General features: G+C 28.4%; 2 protein-coding genes across 2 annotated transcripts in view; both read right to left on the reverse strand.

Moving 5' to 3' along the window:
* Positions 1–18,761, reverse strand: part of LOC148237172 (somatostatin receptor type 2-like) — a 211,488-nt gene extending 192,727 nt beyond the window's left edge. Inside the window, exon 1 of the mRNA XM_088181966.1 lies at positions 18,671–18,761. The gene's annotated coding sequence lies outside the window, so the exon portion shown is untranslated. The remainder of the gene's footprint in view (positions 1–18,670) is intronic.
* LOC148237176 (uncharacterized) lies at positions 3,117–4,661 on the reverse strand. Its single transcript, XM_088182467.1, has 3 exons — positions 4,506–4,661; positions 4,238–4,433; positions 3,117–4,161 (listed from the first exon to the last, which is right to left on the reverse strand). Exons 1-3 carry the CDS (start codon positions 4,620–4,622, stop codon positions 3,641–3,643), a joined length of 834 nt encoding a protein of 277 aa, XP_088038593.1. The 5' UTR covers positions 4,623–4,661; the 3' UTR covers positions 3,117–3,640.
* Positions 18,762–24,092: the final 5,331 nt, after the last annotated feature.

Consider the following 24,092-nt stretch of genomic DNA (forward strand, 5'->3'; position numbering starts at 1 on the left):
ACAATTATTTGGACACACAAGATTTTTGGCTGAGCAAAAGCATGAGGTAATTTAATCATAGAAGTAAGTTCTTGAGGAGTAGAATTTAAACCACTCATGTGGTGTTTATTTAAGAAGTGTACTGATTGCAATACAAATTTGAATGTATTGAACTCTAAAAAACCATTAACTCGATATGTAAAAAAGACTATATACAATAGTATATTTTTTGCGCAAAATTGGCAACCCCCTTACTAGACAATTAACGGTGCGTCTGAAAAGACTTAATGTTCCTTTATACGTTTTGGTATGCGGCAGTTATATTACGAAATCAACAAAGTTTTTCCATAATATAATTTTCTATGCCGATTTTATAACATGATAAGGACTTTCGTGACTTGGAAAAAATTTAATATTGATTTCCACTGCAAGTATTATTTTTTTTAATCTTAACGTAATGTGTGCAAATATGTATTGTACCACATTCACATTAAAAAGGTTTGAAAATCAACACAATATATTTTTATAAAATTTTCCATACTTCAAATAATATTTTTGATTCGATACAAATTGTGCATATTTATAATTTTCTATTGCTCAGCTCCAAATTTAGCTGAAAAATCTACTAGAAACTTGATTTATATGTGAAAAAACCCTTGAAAAAGCGATCCTACGATGTAGAATATTATCAAAATTCTTATCATATATAGGTGAAACAATCAGCAATTAAGTCATTTTGACTATTTCAATAATATTATTTTAATTAATTGTGGGTTTATCAAAAACATATATTTAATTACTCTTCTTGGTAAGAATTTGTTATCTTTTACTTTAACTCACAATATCTACAATCATTAATATCTAATTGTCTTTAAACGTAGCAATAAAACGCTTATATTATTGAATGATACATGGATTACATTTTATTACCACAATATAATTATAGCACTAAAATAATCTGTTACTTATCTTTATTATTTTAATGATTATTCCACTTTTTTGAAATTCATAAATATATTTTTTAGATATTGTTCTTTAGCAGCGATCTGCATTTTTTATGGAAAATAGCGATTGCTAATAATTAACATACCACCATGATACCATAAATTAGTATTTTGTCAAACTTAAATTTAAAAAATAAATAATTACCCCACACCAAGCAATTATAATATAAAATCATTTTTATAATATTTCTAATTAATTTTGGTCTTTGCACCAAAAATAATTAAAAATAACATTTGCAAATAAATAATATATTATTATGATTACAAAAATTCATATTTTGTGAATTAAAATAAATATTAAACATAAGACTTTGGTAAAGGAAAAAAGGAGCAATTATTTTGCTTTATTTATAGTTAATTTTAGCAACACTGCAAATATTCACTTAATTAATTATTTGTACTTGTAACTGCAAAATAGTATATATATCCTGATGACTATATGAAATGTGTGAAAACCTATATTTTATTAATTTCACAACAATAGTTCTTTGCCTTTACGTCCTTTCTTATTAACTGATATTTTACGACTATCAAGAGATTTTTTTTCCTAAATTAGCGCTGGGGTTCGTAAATTAATTATCGCTTTTATTCTTAAAAAATGTGTGTCAGTGCTTTAAAAATAACAAAACAGCCCTAAAAATGTTATTAGACGCACGTAAACATTATAAATCATAAAAATTTTTTGTAGGACGTTTAATATAGTCGGCTTATGCCTCTTTTGGGACTGTTTTTATGATACTTCTACGTTAGAGGGGGAGGGTTTTAATTAAATATATTAATAATAAAAGTCTAACGGTAAAAATTCAAAATGAAAGAAATAATCGAAACTCAGTAAATTTTAATATGGTTCCTCTGTTTCGTTTAAATTTATATTTGGTTCGCTTATATGACGACAATTTGATGACCTATATGACGACAACGTAGAATTGGTATATATAATCAAAAAGTTGAAGTCACTGTCAGCAAGTATTATTTTTTTATAAAGAACATACTACATAAGTTTGATGTAACTGAATATCCTGAGTTTGGCTATTACAAAATAGAAATGATTTCACAGAATAAAAATTGATAAAAAACCATGACGTAGATACATATTTTGCTACATCGGAATTAAAAATAAGCCACTCTTAGATATTTTGGTTATCGATTATTCCAGGTATGCAATCACATATTTATAATCATTGTAAAATGTCGTGTATTAGATAATATCCAAGAAACTATTAGATAAGTTGTCTGTTGGTTGATATATATAGCGTTCTCACTGCGACAGCGCCGATTGATCGACATTAACTTTCAATCCTCATACATACTAAGAATATATTACACGTTTACGTTTAAAGCGTACCTGGTTTATTTGCAATTCGTCAAATCTAACGAAAATGTGCATTAAATGTATTGTAAAAAGAAAAACTCACTTTTAAGCCTCGAAGTCCGTCGACGGGAATTTACAATTTGAAGATTTCATTACGAAGATTGTTTTAGGATTGTTTATCTAGATTAATAAATGTTTTCTTATAATCCTTCCACACATTATATATATATATTTAATTTTAATAGTTATAACATACCTAGTTAATTTGCAATCCGAATATTTATATTCAGTCGAATCGAACAACGCACATGATATATTAATGAGAATTAATGTCGCGTAGCAAAATTTTGTTATAAATAATAATTATTTTAAACCGTTGTCATGTTGATGACAGCCATCTTGTTTTATATTTAAATGCTGGTTTTTCATTGGTCGAAACAACCGAATGCATTACCGCAACAAATTAAATTTTTATTTTTATTATTATAATAAAATATGTTTCCTTTGTTTACGTGTATAATACACCGTTTATACAAAGCGATACGATTTACAGAGTAGAAGATTAAGCAATTAATGTTTCATTTTAAATTTTCATTTGGCTTCTGCGATCTTCGCTAGTCTAAAGTTGAGTCAGTATTTTTATGGTTACAGTCCAAGTTAGAAGACTTTTGAAGATCAGATGCCCTCGAGTCGAAAGTGTGAGTGCCAGTAAAAGATGTGATCCCAGTTTTGAAGGGGTGTCCTTTATTATTCTCAAAAATAAATTTAATCAGCCTACCAGCGCAAACTTTCAAAACAGAAACACAAAATAAACACAACTATAACAAACTATATTTTTAATAAAACGTTATTAGCGTTGTAAAAGTAATAAACAGTAGTCATAAAAAAGCATATTAAAAAGTCAACCATATTACTGGTCATAAAGTCATTATGGCTTACCACCTATGGATATATTTATTATAAAAATTAAATAATAGCATACACAGGCTTTATAAAATTCTTGATTAATACACATTTTGCCGCCCAAAGAGTTTTGAAGTTTTGTCTACACATTATTTTTGAGAAATAATTAAATCAGCCTACCAACGCAGACGAATAAAAATGAAGCAATAAATAAACAACTGAGAGCAAGTACAATTTTAAGGAACCATATGTTGAAGTATGATCGTGGGCGTTGTAAAATTATTAAACAGTGGTGATAACATTGCACAGTATTTTTCTCAGTATTATTTATTCAGTAATTTTCTCCATCCAGTAGTAGTTCTTCAATCATGGGTTATTGGTTCTTCAGTAGTGGTATCGAGTCAGTAGTATGTGGGTAGTCAATAGTTGTTAGTGGTTTTTCCTAAGTTGTTAGTAGGTATTCCGTAGTTGTTGGTATCGAGTCAGTAGTATGTGGGTATTCAACAGTTGTTTGTGGTTCTTCCGAAGTTGTTGGTAGGTATTCCGTAGTTGTTGGTATCGAGTCAGTAGTATGTGGGTATTCAACAGTTGTTTGTGGTTCTTCCGAAGTTGTTGGTAGGTATTCCGTAGTTGTTGGTATCGAGTCAGTAGTATGTGGGTAGTCTGTAGTTGTTGGTATCGGGACAGTAGTTGGGTAGTTCGTAGTTGGGGACTCAGTTGTAGTTTGATTGCCATTGTTACATTCACAATTACTCTGATCCGTTATGCGGTAATTATCCCAATGTAGTCCAATATTTGAATTTATCATCGGATCCATCGATAAAATAGCTTGTGGAGTCAAAAACTTGGCTCTGCTGAATATCCAACTGTGAACTTTCCTATTAATACCCTGCTCTTCACACGAATATAGCAGCAAATGCGATCCATTATTTATGTTTAACGCATAAAATATACTAGAATAATCTAAGATAATATACCAATAATATTAGAAAAAATAATTTTTAAATATACATTAAATTTAAATTTAAATATAACTCACAAATATTATCATAAAACGCTACAAAAATTTGGTCGTGGCTGATAAATCCAGATCCATTCTCTACTTCTGTGTTATTGTAGTGCATAGAAATATCAAAATATGTATCCGAGTAGTCACTTATTGTTATACTAACTTGATCGTATTGGTATTGCTTAATATTTTCATAACGATATATTTCGTACCAAACGCCAGAAATCTTGAAACATATTAAAGCATGATTTTTCCTCACAATAAAATAAATATAATAACATACAATTCATGTACTTACATTTTTTACTGACAAATCTTGTATTGAATTAAAAGATTCACAAGAACCAGCTGATATTATTTGACCATTAATAGTAGATATTAAAGCAATAAATCCAATAAAATTTATTAGAAACATGACTTATATGTGAAACAAACTCTTTGTTGAAGAAGCGAAACTGCTATGTCGATTAATTATCATCAGAGTACCTAATATATATATATAGGTAAAGCAATCAGCAATTAAGTCACTTTAATCTTTTCGATAATATTGTTTTAATTTATTGTAGGTCTTTGAAAAAGTCTTATTGTTAAAAATATGTTATCAAAGAATAAAACACTATCAGTGAACAGTATCATTTTAACATTTAAAAATTACAAACAAGTTGTAACAGTAAACTAATCAGTAGCTTATGTTTATTATTTTATTAATAAAAATGTCAATGGTAATTACATTTTTCGAAATCCATAAATATATTTTTTAAATATTTTTCTAGAACAGCGATCGGCAAATTTTACGCAAAATAATATTTAAAAATAAATAATACATTGCTATGAAAACAAAAATTCACATTTTGTAAAATAAAATAAATACTAAACACGATTTAAACTAAAAGAAAATTATTTTATAAGAAAAATAGTTACTCATACCGAGCAAGCATACATTAAAATATTTTTTTTAGTAAATATTAGTTTTAGCACCGTAAATAAGCAATTTATTAATTATTTGTACAGAAATTAGCATTTTGTAAAATAAAATAAATATTAAACACGATTTCAGCATTAAACTAAAATTTACAAAAAAAATAATTACCCCACACCAAGCAAGCATATACTATGTAATAAAATGATTTATTTTTGTTTGATTGATCTTAGCACCGCAAATAATTAATAAATTAATCAAAATTGACAATTGCAAATAAATAATATATTTCAATAACTACAAAAATCATATTTGTGTGTCAGTGCATTTAAAAATTTCAAAAAGCCCTAAAAATGTTATTACAAGCACGCAAACATTATAAATCATAAACTTTTTTTGTAGGATGTTTAATATAGTCGGCTTACGCCTCTTTTGGGACTTGTTTTTATGATACTACGACGTTAGGTTTAATTAAATTTATTAATAATAAAAGTCCAACGGTAAAAATTTAGAATGAAAAATAATCGAAACTCGGTTAATTTTAATTAAACTCCTCTGCTCTTTTTAAATTATTATATACTTATAATTCCAAGCTATACATCGTTGAGATCCATTGCGAATAATTCTAAGCAAATTGTCGTTATCACAAAAACAGATATAATATTTGGGGAAATATATATGTGGATTAAATCTTTTGTTATATGAAATTTAATTATTGTAACTAGTAAATATATTGTAAAAATCTTTAGATTTATTTCTATAGAGCTTACACGTTATATTATTAATAAATTATGTATTAATGGTAAATGATGTCTAATGCTCTGTCAATATCTAGCGTTTATTATCCCGTACTTTTTCAGACGCAATAAATTTTTTTTTTCAAATATTTTACTAATGGAAAATAATATGCTAATGGGACGATAATAAATAATTTCTTAACAAGATTAATTTAAGCAGATTTTGTACATAGCGAGGTTAGACATCATCAGTTAATAAATAAAAGAAATGAAAATTTGGTTGTTAAAAAAAAGTGCTGAAATTCCGATATTTTTTCTTACAAACCATGAGCGTTCCTAGATAATATTTTTATTGATTTTAGCGTATGTTGTAAATATAAATAAATAATATAAATTTTATAAAAATTGGCTACAAACAAAATTTTTTCAAAGATTTATTAGTTACTGCACTTAAACGAGAATTAAAACTATATTTTCATTTTTACTTAATGTTGTATCTGACCTAATTAATTAAGCAGATATATACCTAGTATTTAAAATCTCTTTTTGAATAACTAAGTAAGTAGCCAATAACCAACTCTTCTGAGAAAACTATTTATTAAATCGCGACATAAAATTTAGTAGGTATTTTTAACTCTATCAAACGGACTTTCAATTGAGCAAATATAAAGTCGATCAAATTTTTTAGCAACTTTAAAAAATCATCTCGATTATTGTTTATGTATAGCTTTAGCTAAATCAATGTTGGCTTTTCATGGAGTTGATATATTGCTTTTAACATAATAGAGATAATTAAAAAATTGTTAAATTTTAATAATTTAGCACCTGTTTGTCTAATATTTGTATAACAAAAAAAAATAATAAATTATAGTATATTTTATTGCACATTTAAAAATCTCAAAAAGTTATGATTTTTTTAAAATAAAATAAATAGTTGCAGAGATACAAACAAACGTCATTAATCAGGACTTTGTCATTAAAATTTATTTTTCGTAAGTCTACACAACATACAGCGTCGAAAACCCCATTAGCCAGTTGTTGGACCTTAGCCAATATTTACACCAATTCCTCTACAAGTTTACAGTTTATTGGCTTTCAATAGCTTGTACTGCATCCACTTTCTAAGATTGAATACCATTTATATATCACAAAGGTGATTAAATAAAGCTTCATGAGAATTATATCTATGTTATCCGCATGTGCTATGTGTCTACTAAAAATAAAATATACTTAAAAAAAATTTAGATCTATTTTTCCGACACTACTAAATAATTTATTTATGTCACTTATTATCTAAAATAGTTTAACTGTTGTTTATTACTTAACTACACAATTTGTAAGTACATGGAATAGTTTTTCAGGCTTGTTGAAAATCAGGTAGAAAACACTAGGTTCGTTTCTAAATCTCGGTCGCCCCTATTTGTTTTCATTTCCTTACCTGTATATCAAGCCTCGACCGGTGACCATAAATCACCGTCGTTGTGGGTTGTTCTTATTGCGTGCTTCGATGTGCGACAATGAAGTATGACAGGGTAAACTATTTACCCTTGCGTCATTAATACTTCGCAAAAACTTCGAACTTTTTTATATAAACATACTTTATATTTACGCTTTATAATAAATAAGAATTGCGTCTATTCTAACTCTAAATATAATACTTGCAAAAAAAATGCAATGAATAAGTTGCTACAATGTGTTTTATATAAAGCAATGTGTAATTGTTTGTCAATTGAAAAACTATAGATATTTTTTTTCGCGTAAACCATTAGCGTTCCATGTTAATATTTTTAGTCAATCGCACTATAGTTTTAATTATTAATAACAGCCATTTACACAAATAACAAAAAAATATATTATTATTTGTTGCTTTATTTAATTTATAATAAAATTATATTTTTATTTCAACTAGTAATATAAATTTAAATTCTTGAAATAGTTATTTAATTTAAAATAATTGAATTAATAATGTATAGATATAACTTGATGTATGTTGTAACTATCTGTTTTTTTTATATTTTTAATACATTGTTGATTTTTTTACTTTGAATGTTTTTTATAATTTTATACAAAAACGTTAATAACAAAAATAAATATAAGAAAATACAAACATTTCAATTACAGTTGCTGGTTTATAACAATTTTCTAGTTTATAAGAAGAAATTAAAATGGAAAAATAATTTTAATAGTAATGTAAACATAATATAAATTGTGAAAGAATTACAAAACCTGTTAAGCAGTAATATTATTATTTAGACTTTTAAAACGGTCTCCTTAGCTAGCTAGTTATTTACTTGTATAGTTATTGTATACACGGTTTTCCGTTTTATTTCTGTAAGGATAAACTAAATGTTGATTTTCTGCGCATTTAAAGTAAACAGAAGTCGCTCTACAATTTCATCATGCTCTCAGTTTCCTAAATATTAGTATTATATTAGTTTTATATTAGCGATTTGCTTTGTATACGATACACTAGTTTAAATATATCTCCATTATCTGAAATATAAATAAAGCGAAGTACTTATTGTTATTGGAGAATATTTTTGAGATACGAATTCGGGTCGTATTCGTATTTGTATCCTAGTGCCGTTTTTATAGGGTCGTTGGGATACAATTCATTTCATTTTCGGCGTATCGTCTACTCAATTGAGCACTTTTTAATGATGCTGAAAGGTGGTGTCGATGCTCGGCGACTTAGAGAGTCGCGATCGCATCCCTTATTCTTGACCATTTCGGCTAGGACACTAGCGCTTGAAAACGCCTAACTCCTCTTACACAAGCAATACAGCTTTTTAACGAGCTTTTCAAACACAATGATGTTTTAGGCGATAGCTATAATAAATTATTTCGGATGGTCTATTTTAAACGTGTATCCAATTCCTATTTTTAAATTTAATTTATTTTTATTATTTAACAATAATATTTATTAACCAATTTTCATTATTTTAAATGACTTTTTTTATGAACCGTTATTTTAATTTTAAAGGACGTCATATCATTTTATCATCTAATCAAAACTATCTCCATAATTTATGTAAATACAGTTCTATTATCTTAAATTGATCTATTGAATTTTTAAAAAAGAATGCATATATTATAATGTAATAAACTGTAATAATTTATCAGCATTTTTGAAAATATTCTGATGTTACGCTGAAAATTCTATAACAAATAGAAAATTTTGCAGAAAAGTTTTCTTCAGCCGCAAAACTTGCCAAAAATGCTTAAAAATAAACTCAATTCCGTATTATTCCCGAAAGATTTTTGCGAAAAATCCAGTCTCTTAGACGATCTAGCAAATTATTCTACGAGTTCGAGTTAACCGACCGAAACGCGGTTATCACTCGACACTGCCCGAATCCATGGGTAACTTTAATTCTCAAGTTAGATAAACTTAACTGTTTAGACGTAGATAATAATTTAAAATTTAATTTATGCCATCATAGAAAGTTTTTATTTGTTAATTAAAGCTGATTAATAGTTGTAAAATAAAAAAATATTAAAATTTAACACAAAATATAAAATCTAAAACACTAATTTATGCTCTAGTTGTGTTTTATATAAACTCGCAAGTTTTAATGAATGTACGCCTTAAAAATTTTTATTTACCAAGGCAGCATATGAAGTTTCTAAATGGTATAATATATTACATGTGTGTTTATATATTCTATATGTCTGGATGCATTTCGTTAGAAAGAGGCAACTCTCAGAGGAATCTATTGAAACTTCAAAAACACATATTTAACTGAGAGCCGCGTTTTATATCATACAATATTTCATGTTAATAAAATTAAAAATGTCACTAAGTAGAATTGATATTTATGTTGTTTTTCTTTGCGGTATAAAAATATTGAAAGTTTAACGCCAACCGCAACGTATAGAGACAGGCATTTTACCATAAACGTAAACAAAAAGTCAAATTGATACAAATGCCTTGTGCTATTTAGACCGTGGCGATTTATTATTGCGTGTATTTCAGTGAAACATTTAGATCTTTCTCATATTTAATTTACGCTTGATATTTTCATTGTTTAATATCATAGAAAGCTGTGTTGAAGCTCGTCTCTTTCGTTTTTAATTTCGCTTTAATAAAATCACGAAATATATATTAAATATTATATAATATATAAATAAAAAATATATAATTATTTACCTATATTTTTTAGAAATAATAAAACAATGTTATTTCTGGTATATTTAAAAGCTCAACAAGAAATTTAAAAATCGTTAAGGTTTGTTTTTAAGTAGTATACTTGAGTAGTGGTCGCGAACCGATAATCTGTGGACCACTGAGGGTCTACTGATTTTAGTGTTTATTAAAACGTTATATTGTATCATTATTTATTTTTTTCTTCATTAATTAGCATGCACAATAAAGACTCATACCTAGTGTTTTTTCTCGAGAATTTTTATTTAAAAATAACCCGAGAAAAATGTCAAATGGAGAATTCTCATTTCTCGAAAAATTGTATAAAGATTTGTTTATTATATATAATTAAATTTGTACGAATATTTTTAAATGGTTTACAAATAGTGCCCTTTTTATAACGCTGCATAATTAAAGGCAGGTTCATGCCTAATATTTATACTTCTTAGAAAGTTTAAGGAGTCTGGGAATGACTACACATTTTTAACACTCGAATTCGTCTTAGTTTTGCTTAAATAATAAAATAAGACACTCAGATAAGTAACCTTTCCGAAGGTGTTCGTGGCATATGTTTGAAAATATACATACTTTATCGGAAGGTCGAAAGTATTTTTTTGCGATTTTCGAGAAATTTAGGAAGCGAAGCCAAGAGTTATCATTGCTCGAGAAAGGAAAATCATCGAGAAATAAAATGCTTACCCATACTAATATCTAGTGATAAAGTTCTAGCGATGATTACAGATAGACATTTGATTGTTGGTAAAATAATGCATGATTATTATTTTAAGTAAAGTGTAGGGCTCGCAGTAACCACTTGTAAGTATAACGCTTTTGTTTAAATTAAAGCAATGACCATAAAAACAAGACCTTTTACGCATAAGGAGCAACATAAATAAATTTATATTTTTTATATTGTATAGTGCAGACCGTACGAGACAATAGAGGGATATTTAAAAAATAGCATTAGCTATTTGAGGCTTTCTGCACGTGCTATAATAATATCGGTTAATTTTAATTTAAATATTTTTCTATTGTTTCGTTTTTACTTTGTATTATTTTTTTGTTAATTATTTTTTTTGTGTATTAAAATAATACTGTATACTATTGTTTTACCATCATAAACCATTGCAGTAACCTGTTAGGTCACGATAGTCCTAATTTAATTTAATTAAATATAATTATATAATTGACAATACTTTGTTATGCAAAAAAGTTGCCAGATTTCACGCGTGCTCAAAATATTTAACTGCCATTCCAAATCTGTTCAAAAGTTCAGTAAAAAAAATAAATAATACTCTTAGCTCGTCGTAATTAGTCGTTATAGCAAAAAATAATTAAGCAACTCAGACTGGCGTTGTGTATAAAATCGGATACACAGCTTCTAAATCAACCTTTATCAAAATCAACACATTAATAACATCCACTTGAGCTCCCGAACGTAAACACTAGACTAAAACTAAAAGAAGCTGCCGATCATAAACAGACTAGTTCGAGAAATTAGCCGATTCCCTCTTCACGTCAAACCTAATTCAGCTTTGTAAGCAACTAGATTTAAGAACGCAAACACGGATTCCAAAACTGCATAAACGTTAACATAATCACAAAACTTTACGTGAACGTGACTGAAATGTTTGCAAAAATATTAATTTTAAGCAAAAATAAAATCCTAGACACAATATAAATATTTTTTATTATTTTTAAAATAAATGTATCTGTGATTAATTACTATTTTTATTTTTATTTTAAATGGCACGTTATAATATTTATTATATATCCATTATATATTGTATTTTTGAAAATAGCTTGAGGTCTAAAACCAAGTACTATTTTATATTTAAAATGTTACTTATATGAAAAAACTATACACAATTTTTAGTTTATTGGTCCGTGAGGTCCGAAAAAATGGCGAACACTGCCCTAGATAGACGCGATCGCGTCCCTTATTCTGGCTTATTGCAGCCAAGACATCAGCACTTAGAACGACCTATCTAACTCTTCAACGAGCTTGAAAAACACGATATTTATGAGGAGCTAAACAACAATATGTGGGATCGTACTAATCTGTTTTAGGTATACACCAGATTTTTTACATTTTTATTTAACGTTTAATTATTGTTTGTATAATTTTCATCATGACGCATTGGTAAAACTTGACATTATCGTCAGATTTGTAATAAAATATGATAAAAAATATTTACATATACCCAAAAACTCGGTTATGAGTAACGCATGAAGTACACCTCGAGTAAAATTATACCTATATTAAATTATTGGTTTCAAACTAGTCTAAATTTTTTTATCTATTTTTTTTAACTAGTATGCTTATTCTTTTTTTTAATATCAACTTGAATATAAATTGTTTCTGCTATTTATATAATATGACTAATACTTGAATAAAAAAATATTTTATTTATATATATAAAATAAAAACAAAAATAGCAGTAACGGCTCGGTAAAACTATGTTACACGATATTTTTTAGCAGGTATCTATATTGTTTTATAAATTACAATAGACAATGTAACCGTATTTTTAAAATAATAGTAATATGTTAGTTTATATATATATATATATATATATATATATATATATATATATATATATATATATATATATATATATATATATATATATATACTATAAAATATCAAAAGTGATTAAATTTGTATTGCAAAAGTTTTCCCTTGTGGTGCAGCAGTGACCGTAATCATTTTTACGCGTCCGGTTTTCATTTAACTGATGCGGTTAGAATTTAACTGCGCGCTTTTATTATATAAACCGCTTTTATACCGTAGATACCCGTATAGTATTCGTTGCGAATCAATAAACCCTGGTTCATCTTTCAGTTTGTGCAATTTAATAAGATACGCTATTCGTCTTTTGATCTCTTTGCTGACATCATTAGTACTAGCTTAAAGTATACTTGTTTATTTGTATGTATGAGTCTTGTTTCTATTGAATTATTCATATTTTCATATAAGTTACTGATATTTTTTTAATAAATTTAAATAATTTTCGATTATAAGAATATAGTTATAAATATCATTTGATAATATGTGGGTATTTCTTAGTTAATAATCGTCATCGAGAAATGCAAAGCATTGCTACACATGACTACCATTAGGTTCACATATCAATGTGGTTGATATTCTAGAAGTGTATTAGGTAGCATTCCGAAGGCGAATGGAGCACACAGAAGCCATTATTTAGAGAGCACTTGTGGGAATAATGGTACAATCGTTCACGAGGAATCTCAGCTTTGATATTCACATATGAAGATTAAAATTTAATGCATGTCCTTCAGGGATATATTGGCTTTTGAAAGTATTCTCTAATTGAATGTCGAATATTAGCCGTTTATATTTTTTCAAAAGTCTCTTAGATTCTACGCTATAATTGCATTTTAATGACAACATAAACCTGTGGTATTTAAAATATGAAGCAAAGATTATGTAAACATCGTAGAAACTTTTTCTTAAAATATAATATATAAAACTATCATACAGACAGGTGTCAGCAAATATGTTTTGTGAAGGACCAGATTGTAAATATTTTAGGATCGGCAGGTCAGGAAGCAAAAATTATGTTATCTTCTAAAATACGGCATTTATTTCAAATTTTTAAAAACAGTGTAAGTTTCATACATAATCAATGTATTTCCTTATAGTCGTTAAGGAATACCATGATATATGCAGTAAACCCTTTAAGTATTTGCAAATATTTGCTAAAAGCAGGTTTTTGTTAAGAAAAATTACATTACATTAAATTAGAGTTTAAAAAGTTTTTAATGAAAATAAAAAAATTATTTAATTGCTGTATGGTAAAGCACATCAGCATATTCAGCATTCATTCTGATAAATAAAACTAGAATGAATCAAGTCTAGCAGGTGGATAGCGTGGTCGGTGAAGAAGACGACACGACCCCCACAAACTGGTGACAACCCGACGTGAGCACGAGCTCCAGCACCAGACGACACGACCCCCACACTGGTGACAACCCGACGTGAACACGCAACCTTCTGACGAGCCCCGTCAACAACGACTCGACCCGCAAACTGTTGAACTACCGACGTGAATTTTGGTAACAATTTTGCGTTCTCATCCAAACTGCGAGACAAAATCAGGAAGTCTCAGACGGAAGACTAACGCAAAAATTCTGGACGGGGCCGGTACGAGCACGGACGCCATCACGTCGGGTTCATCAGTTTGGGGGTCGTCGTGATGGTGCTCGGTGTCGCAGTGGCGTAGCCCTACGGGTGCGTGACGGCGCCGGGTGCTTCCTGGGCCGCGTGGTCGGCGGCGGCGACTGTCAGCGGCGACGGTAACTGACGATGGCGGCACATGGTTGGGGTTGCGACAAGTAGTCGGTGGAAGCGGCGAGGGCGTGAGCGGAGCCAGTAGTCGAGTCTCGTAATGTAATCGGGCGACTGTTCTTCTGGAGCTTCTGTCCCGTCTATTTATATATCGTACGGGAATTGTAACCTTATTGTTACCTGTCGCCACAGAACAATAAAATGTTTTGAACACTTGTTCGTAATTGTCGTAAAATTTGGTCATAGGTCAATAAGTTGCACTTCAAAAATTGTGGTTTATATGCGATTATTAAAAATATTTCTTAATCAAATAACATAATGCATCTTGAAGCTTAAACGGACTAACATAAAAACATTAAATTATAATAACGCAAAATAAAATATCTTGCATCCAATTGGCTGTAGTTGAACACAACTACCTGTCTGAATTTCCGAGTTTCTACGAGCAAACAAATATTTTCAACGACGTTGATATAGTAGGGGGCGCTATATGTAAATCTATTTCTTGATGAAAGTGCCCTGGGAGTAATAAATAGTTGCTTCCGCTCTGCGAGTGACTAGCCGAAGGAAAATTTCAAGAATTCATCATAGAAAATCAAACAAAACAATCTTCGGTCGAGTTTACGTTCGATCGAAACATAACAACCTACGTACGATATATTTCAACAGCTCTAAAATACATTAGCCACATTTGAATGATTGTTTAATATTATTATAATGTATATATATACAGGCATAGTTTAGTAAAAAGTTTAAGAATAGCTTCTAAAACTTCTAAAAAATCGAACAAAAATAATGTGTGGTATTAAACAATAATTTTTCAGTCTTGAAATTATTGTATTGTAATAATTTTTTGTTCTGCATTGTTTTATTCAATAAAATTGATATCACAAAAAATAGGCAAATACAACAGCTGTCACTATATATGTTTTTATTCTTAATAAGAGATTTTATAGCATACCTTACTACATATAGTGAATCATGCTATTGAGTCTTAGTCATGATATTTCTACTACATCGTAAATAAATTCTACTGATAGTAGTAACATCGTATTTTACAATGGATTTATGATTCATTCCATATTTTTATTGATTTTACAACTACATATATTAGATGCTTATATATAATTAAAAAATAAAAATGTGTATGTTTCAGTAAATCTTAAGGCAATATAGATAGCGTGAAATAGATTAACATTTAAAAATAAAAATTAGAAGCTTTTTGATTAGTCAAGGTACAACATAATATATGCTGGGTACTTTTCGAGCATTGTTTTTTTTTCTTGTTTCGTGTCAATCTGGCAACAAAGAGGAAGACACAATTTGCAACGGAAGACTTCTAATTGCGTATACTTAAGTAGGCCATTGTTGCCTTGTAACGAGATAGGAGCACAAAGGAAATTTTATCATGAAATATATTGATAAAAAAATGTCAATTTCGTAACGCTGTCTCAACAAAGGTGAAGTAATGCAATTTCACAGAAAATATATTAACAGTATTAAACAAAAAGCTATTAATAATTATGGCTGAATGAAAAAAGCGAAATATTTTCCTCTTTAGTAAAATTTGCTTTTATATAAAAAAAATCAAGCATGCATACATAAATTGTTCACGACCACTACACCTCTTGAATTTTTTTCAAGAAAGATGCAAATATTATATTTTTCCTTATAAAATCAAGGGTGTGTTCACCTTTTGACTTTTAACATTTTAGACTCCTGCGACAAACCCAAAGCTTTATTATGTCGTTCGTCTTGAAGAAGAAAATTATATGTTTCTGCTTTTTAATGCTACTAATAATAACACACGTACATAGGGGAGAATTGGGCAAAAAATTCAGTGATAGTAATTATTATTTCTCATATTTTTCAGGTTTAAAATACCATAAATACAATTTGTAGTCAGAAAGCACAGTTTTAAATCGATTTACTGTGTTCAATAGTATATGGTAAAAATAAATTAATAAAAAAATATTTGTAAAACAATGAAGTTTTCTAAAAAAATTTAATGCATCGATACTTATGATAAAAACTGTCTAATTAATCCATTATACATACATAATTAAAGTACAAACCTTGGGTTTGGTTTTCATGTGTATATAATTAGTGGCATTTTTATAAATCCTATTATATAAAAAAAAAAACATTCTAAAAATATATATGATTTAGGCGTTAGGGCCCTAGGAGTGTTTGACCTCGTGGCCAATGAGACTCAATGATAATCTAATAAGACTTTTTTAATGATAAAATCAATTATACCATAGAACATAAAACTCAGTTATGTCTCTAATAAAATTTTGTAGCAAAAAAGTACAGTATCATTGAAATTTTAATAACAAGATAAAGTAATTAGCGGATTGTGGATGCACATCACGTTTATGTCGCGTGTTAGCATTACGGAAAACATGTTTTCAACGCAGTTAAAAAGCCATCTAGAAAATTTGTATCCTCTTATGGGGAATTGCCTACATACATAATTTATGTCAGGCCGTTCAAACATCAACATCGTAGATCATCGGATATAGACATCCGGCGTGTATGACAAATATGATACTCTATATGTACGTATACCTATATATATACAGAATGAGTCACAATCGATATATAGCCATCATCTAAAATTCGGTTTTGTTAAATATAATATATTTTTTTTCAATGCAAATTTTATTTAACTGAAGTATTAAACTATGGTATGTATTTAAAGTAACGATACTTTTTTATTATTTGGGCAATACATTTGGAAGTTCACATGTTGAAGTGAGAATTAATAATAAATACCATTCGATAAAGAAGACAAACAATTGTGTGTTTTAAAGAAGGATTATGTTATACATATGTAGATCGCGAACTAGACTATAAGAAAAAGTGAACCTTAAAACGCTTTTATGTTTCTATGAAAGTACTCTGACCATCACTGTGTACCCTTGATCTATTTATTATTTTCTCAAAATCCATTTCGCTTTCCTCGCCTTACAATTCCATATGGAAATCTATGGAAATTTCACACCTGGAGAACGGAACAGTGCACTCGAAAAAGCCAAGCTGAAATAATGACGTATTTTTGGAGAATGCATTGCCAAGTGCCCACTCGATTGAAACCGATTTCCATCGTCCTCGCTAGACTGGGGCTAACTGCAAAAACCACTTGACTATTTCCGTTGAAATATACGAAAAAATAAACGCTAGGTAAATAATTGAATTTCGATACTACAACAACACAGACTTAAAATTTACTTTTTTAAGAGCTCATATTTTTTATACCATAATATTATTTCGGCGTTATTTATATAAAATATTAAGCCATGAAGCTGTCATTTTTTTATGAAAGATAGTTTCAAAAAGAAACATAGCATACATATACATTAAATACACCATACTGGTTCATAACTATTTCCATTGTCTACAATTGGTTAAATTATACAATAACATTGTCTTATCTGAAGCTTTGATTCTTCAGATGAGACCGAAAATGTGGATAATATAATAGGGAGCTTCGTATTTTAAAAGTTTATACATTAATACTGTAGCAAAGGCCTTTTCTATATCTAGCAATAAAAGACCAAAATTTTTTTTCATATTAAAAACGACAAATACATGCTCTGTTAGTCTGTTAAGTTGATGCGTAGTCGAATGATGTTCGCGAAAACCAAATTGTTCATGAATGAGTATGATTCCTTGAATCGAGATATTATGTTTTTTTTAATAATTCGCTAAATGACGGCGATAGTGAATTGATATGTTATCTGCTTTGCCAGGTGTTGTTATCGGATGATTTTTTGCCGTTTTTCAAATAATTGGAAATTAGAATTAAATATTGTAGCTAAGTACTTAAAGCATACAAAAATTTTTTTTTAATTAATTAATATATTATCTAATTAATCTTTTTCTTAAGCCTTTCTATTTGATAATCTATTTCTAATAAGCCGACATGATTAATGGATAACTGCCCGGTTCACTTTAGTTTTGGATTTTTAGTCAATGTAATTTTGTGTAAGTTGATATGATGTAGAAAATACCTTGGGTGTTTGTTATTCTGAAATTTTCTCACTACTTGGAAAAGCGCAATAATTCACAGATTAAGAAACGCTACAATTAAATTATCGGCGTATTAGTTTATTGTAAAATAATTGAAAAAAAATATTATTGCACTTAAAATAATCTAAGAAATAAAATCACGAATGACTATATATGTATTTTTCATTTCTAATATTTTGTGTAAATTAAAAATGGTTGCAATGCTTATAAACCAGTTATTTATAATTGAATAATATGTTTGTACTGCTTCTATAATATTTTGGATAAATAATTTATAAAAAATATCCGTTTATAATATAATATAATTTGCACTCACCAAATTTTTCGGCGTCCTGTTTCTGTTTACAACTGTCACGGACACATTTATTTTCATCACTACACTTATAAACCACACTATATTATTATTTACACTTTTTTATCTACAATATTTCAGTTTTTGCTACTTATAAAAACATTCGTCAATATTAGGAGGAATTTCACAATCTACACATGTATGCTGTATCTTTCCTTATTCCATGTGCAGAACAAGCACGACCCTTTTTTCTCACATATTCGTCTAGCTGACGGTTTTTTAACTTATCTAAAAGCTTTTTCTAGTAGATCGACAACACGGCCACGGCAAGATGTGTTAGAAACTGGTGAAATGTTATCAGAATCGATAAATTATACTGAATGCAGCATCCATCTTTTAGTCTTACTCAAAAGAAAATTTCTAAATTTAATTTTTCCGTTACGTTTCAAATGTTGATAAGACACTGAACGAATTAAACAATGCGCATTGAAATAAATAAAAAACAATATTTTTTTGTTTATTCCATTGTTTTTTTTTAAATATTACGTAACTATGTATTGATTGATATATTTATTACAGTCCATTATACATTAATAAACGCAATACGTTTCGGTTTATAGATCAGAAGAGACTAAATATACTGCATTTCTTTGATTATAAAGTGCATTCTGTGTGAAATTCCCTAATTCGGAGTGCGTCATATACTCTTATAACAGTTTCGTATATAACAGTTTATATCGTCATATAACAGTTTCAAAAGGTGTGTATATATTTATGCGAAAAATCATAAGAAGCTCCATATTCAATTTAAATAAAATATCATAATTGGTTTAAAAGTCATAGGGAATTTACTAAAAAAATATAATTGTTTGCCATTATTCTGCGAAATCACTTGGCCACCAAGCAAAGTTCGGCAAAAATACCCCGGGCGGTAAGCTGTTATTTTAACATTTTCGATATTTTTGTATATGAGTGACTTGTCAATATTTAGGAAATATATTTTCTTTATCTAAGTCAAATCTAACGGTACCTAGCAGTTCACAATAATTCTGCAATTGGCACATTTTTAATGATAGGGATGGCTGGCGAAATCAACACAAATGCCGCTATTATTTTTATTATTTGTACATTTTTACCGCTATTCAGACATATTTTTACACAAATAAATCACAGAATATGCTTCATTTAACATTAGTGTTAATTAAAAGCAGTCTTAAATAATACATATTCCTAAAGATAAAAAAAGTTCTTTTTCTGATTTAAGAAAATAAGAATTCCTAATAATATGCTTGTATGAATAAGTACTATTCAAAGCCAATAGTGTACGGTATGTATGTACATAATCCTCAACGGTGGTTTATTGTCATGAACGTTCTGCACCGAGACAAACAAGGGATGGTAATGGAAAAGCGTGGGAAACTTTCCAACATGGCAACTGAGTTTAATAAAGTACATTTTTTCAATTCGCGAGTTTATATTTCTCATTATGTACCTAATCCATACATGAAGTTAGTATCAAAGTGTCTAAGGCAGGTGATGCGAAATAAAAATAAAACTAGAATTTTACGATGTTGCAAACCGAAGATATTATAGTTTAAAATATATTAAACAATTTTTATGTTCTATTTATTTTTATATACAATTAAAATGTATGCATTATTTAACAAAATTCTTTTTTCTTAATATATGTTGTTTATATTTTTTCTAGATATTGTTTTTTTTTATGTATAGAACACATTGAAGTTGAGCAGTTGAACCTTGGCATTTGATCACGTAGTGGTGCAAAAATATGACAGACAATGAACCGACATCAGTGATGAAAATATACATATGCATAGGTAAGTTTATCGTATGTGACCCTTTAACTTCAGAGTTCACTTACGTGACATTGTCCCTAAACGTCCTATTTAATCGTCCGTGCGTAATTTTCTATACCCAAAGTTTTTCTTGCGTGAGCTTTTGTCATGTGTAAGACGTTTAAGAAAAATATGACATAAAAATATTTCTTATTCCGTAAAATTGTACTTTGAATACGCAAAATAAATTTACTACGTTTCACGAAATTATCGGAGCGAAAGCTCGAGCTAAAATTCATAGGTTTTCTGATTCCGAAGTCTTAATTAAACCCATCTCTCGCCAAAGAGCACCTTTTCAACGATTCGCGCTGACATCATAGGAAAGAGTCTTTTAAACGATTTTTGTGTAGTCTTCCGGAAGCAGCGGTCGGAAAATCTCTCTTATCCGAAAACTCTCTTCTTTGTTTGAAAAAATACAAGCAGATTTAAATGTCTTAATTTAACTTTTATAATAAAAAATATATAGTAGTAGTGAAATTATGTGTTTATATTATAAAAAAACACGTTTGCGCAAATATTATAGCTTCCTTTGATCGCATGAAAGTTTATTCAATCGTTTTTATGTTATTTATTTGCTGTGATATTTCGTGAATTTTTTATTTTGTTGACACCCGCCGTTTTTATACGCATGAACGATTGTATAGATACCGATATTAAAGTCGAATATTTTTTTAATATTTATTTATCGATACATTCATATTTAATTCATGAGATTGAAAGTTTTTTTAAGCTGCCTATTGATTATTAGTAAAATAATTTTATAAGAAGCTTTTTTAATAATTGCCTTTATAAGTTAATTTGTTGCTGTAAAAAAAATACTTTCACTTACACAAGAAGATGTAAAGTTTTCGTCTAATGCGTGTCACTCGAAGATAGAATGCTTGCCTTTCACACTTTTGCATTAAAGAAAATAAAATTAATAAATTAGTTTAACTCAACCATATTAATTACTTAATTAAAACCGCACGCTAACATTCACATACCTAACTTTATCCATTTTTTTATTAATAGCCGCGATATTTGTAAGTAATTCAATAATTAATAATTATGATAAAATAATTAACCATGTTTACATTTGCTTTATAGATTTTGAGAAAGCATTTGACCCTGTAAAATATGATCATCTAATAAAACGCCTAAGTTTTATCGAGCTAGATTAGGAATTAAAAAATCTGTAATAAAATCAATCTGCAATATATAGCGTTGAAGGAGCTCAAACAAAAAATATTACAATACAGAAAGGTATGTGTTTTTTTCAATTTATACCCCTAAACCATATTCAAAGAAGCACTCTAATGACAAAAAACAATAAAAATCGGCGGGAAGACAATCAATATTATTTGTTATGCTGATGACATGGTAATATTTGCTGAGACTGTTGACGATCTTCAAAGATCCAAAGGATAGTGTAAATAAAAAATGTCTTAAAAGAGGCATAGGAGTAAATTTTAATAAAAAAAAGCTACCTGTGGGCCCAGTAAGCTTATCATAAGACAAATATAAAATGAAGAGAATCATATTTTTAATAAATAATGTTGAAAATCATGAATAATCACAATCTAGCGATCATTAAAAATTGTAAATACAGATTAATAATTTATACATCCGCTTGTCAAATCCGTTAAAGCAGAAAATTTAATATCATCATCATACATACATAGTATATGGTACTTACACTTCGATTTAATACATTATATCGTTGTAGAGCGCTTTACATAATTTAAGTTACGACGTAGTTAAATTTTATTCAATCACGTTGATAATTATTTACCTCAGGATATCTCGCTAAATTGGCATTACTATGCTGCTCGTTTCTCCTTTTTTTAATATTATATATAAGCTTATTAATAGCCTTGTGCTCTTCTATTTTGTAGATGAATAATGGTTATGGTAAAATGTTGCTCTATGGTATCTTTTCTCTAGTGTGAAAAATTATCCATGCTTAGGATGACTAAATTATACAGTAAAACGTCATATTTCTTTACAAATTCTGAATATATAGATAATGTCTAATCTGGAAGCCCAAAAAAATCTTAAATAAATTGTTGTTTAACTCGAATATTTGATCTAATTTTATTTTTCGTAATAATTCATCTCAAATTCGTTTCAAACATTTAAGATAAAATTAATAATAATATTAATTATAAATTAAATACGTGTCAAAAAGCTAAGCAAAGGTTCTGCGTCGTAGTGTAATAACCAGGTCATCTTGAAGCTCAAGTTAGCTCCTGGTTGCTCAAATGTAACAGGGCTGGGCTTAAATCTGACGATTGAAGTGAAATGGCTGCTTGTCTAACTGACTCAATAAGTCTAGACTTCTAAGGTGTCACTACTAAAACCTCTGGATTGGTTGTGTTGATTTTGTGAGCTTCACTGATTCGGAACCTTTATTTTAATGTATATATCTTTTACGTATTGAACTATCCCTACTTGTTTCTGGTCATCTCATTTTTAAAATATTTGAGTGCTTGTGAAAAAACAGCCAGAAACTTTTTTTTTTTAAATTCATAACAAAACATTTTATACTTAATTTTTGATGTTTTTACACAATCAGATAAAATGGTTAACAGTTTTAGTTGGAAGCAATAAAATACTTCATTGCATCTTTAAAATTGTTGATTTTTTGCTATTTATATATTATTTGCATAACAAAAATCAACATTATTTGTTTGCATCCACTTATTGACGAATTGAGTCGGATGGCTTAAAAGCCATTTTCTTATTGAAAAAAATTTCTGTGCGTGTCTTAAAAAATAAATATTAGTAAAAAAATTGCGCTAATTTTATAGTTATATGATTTTCGATAGCACGGTGAAAAAAATTATGTTTCTCACAGATAAAAATTGCTTTATGATACTCACAGATGAAAAATATTCAAAAAATATACCATAATGTTTATGGACGCAACAAGTATTTTTTAAGATTTATTATCATTTGAATATAATAACTTAATTTGCTGATTTTTACGTAATTTTTTTTAATTTTACGCCTTTCATTATCTGTTAGTCTCTAATTATTGACTTTTAAATGAAATCTAGTCCATCTACAACTCATGAGGACTTATCTGCGTCTGAATAATTAATTATTCTCTGATTTTTTTTGCAAGTAAATTTTGAATGGAAGTGCTGACGGAAGCGAGTTCCGAATTTAAGTCAATAACATGCACTCATATACGCTTGCTCGAGCCTAAATGGTTTTCTTAAGCCATATTTGCATATTTGTAAAAGTCTTGAACGGTAGTTAGAAATGCTTTGTGTGAAAAAAAATTAAATCAGAATGTTTAGGTATAACTATGTGTCATAAAGTTTAATTGCATTTTGCTTATTACGCTTTTAACGCTTATCGTGACATATTTTTTACGGTCAGCATATCAATTTTAATCGGTACTTTATACCTAGTCGATGGTTTGTATTTCTTAAAACAGCACGAGTTTCATACTTATGTTATTTTACCTGTACCTATTTAATTATGTTATTCTATGGACACATGTTAAAACAATGCTCAAACAAAACATAAAAGAGCTTCTAGTATTTTTAAATTATTCGTTTATTTAAAATTACTAGATACAATTAAACTGTTAGGTTTAATAA

The sequence above is a fragment of the Plectrocnemia conspersa genome, unplaced genomic scaffold (assembly GCF_051122295.1).
Source record: "Plectrocnemia conspersa isolate PC_06_02 unplaced genomic scaffold, ASM5112229v1 ptg000003l, whole genome shotgun sequence".
NCBI classification, from domain to species: Eukaryota; Metazoa; Arthropoda; class Insecta; order Trichoptera; family Polycentropodidae; genus Plectrocnemia; species Plectrocnemia conspersa.

What these genes read in the sequence shown, in the direction of transcription:
- LOC148237176 (XM_088182467.1), bottom strand. Translation starts at nt 4,622, where the DNA reads ATGTTTCTAATAAATTTTATTGGATTTATTGCTTTAATATCTACTATT. An exon ending in AAGATTTGTCAGTAAAAAAT is followed by an intron (nt 4,434 to 4,505) that starts GTAAGTACATGA and finishes ATATGTTTCAAG; the next exon opens with ATTTCTGGCGTTTGGTACGA. An exon ending in AGCGTTTTATGATAATATTT is followed by an intron (nt 4,162 to 4,237) that starts GTGAGTTATATT and finishes ATATTATCTTAG; the next exon opens with ATTATTCTAGTATATTTTAT.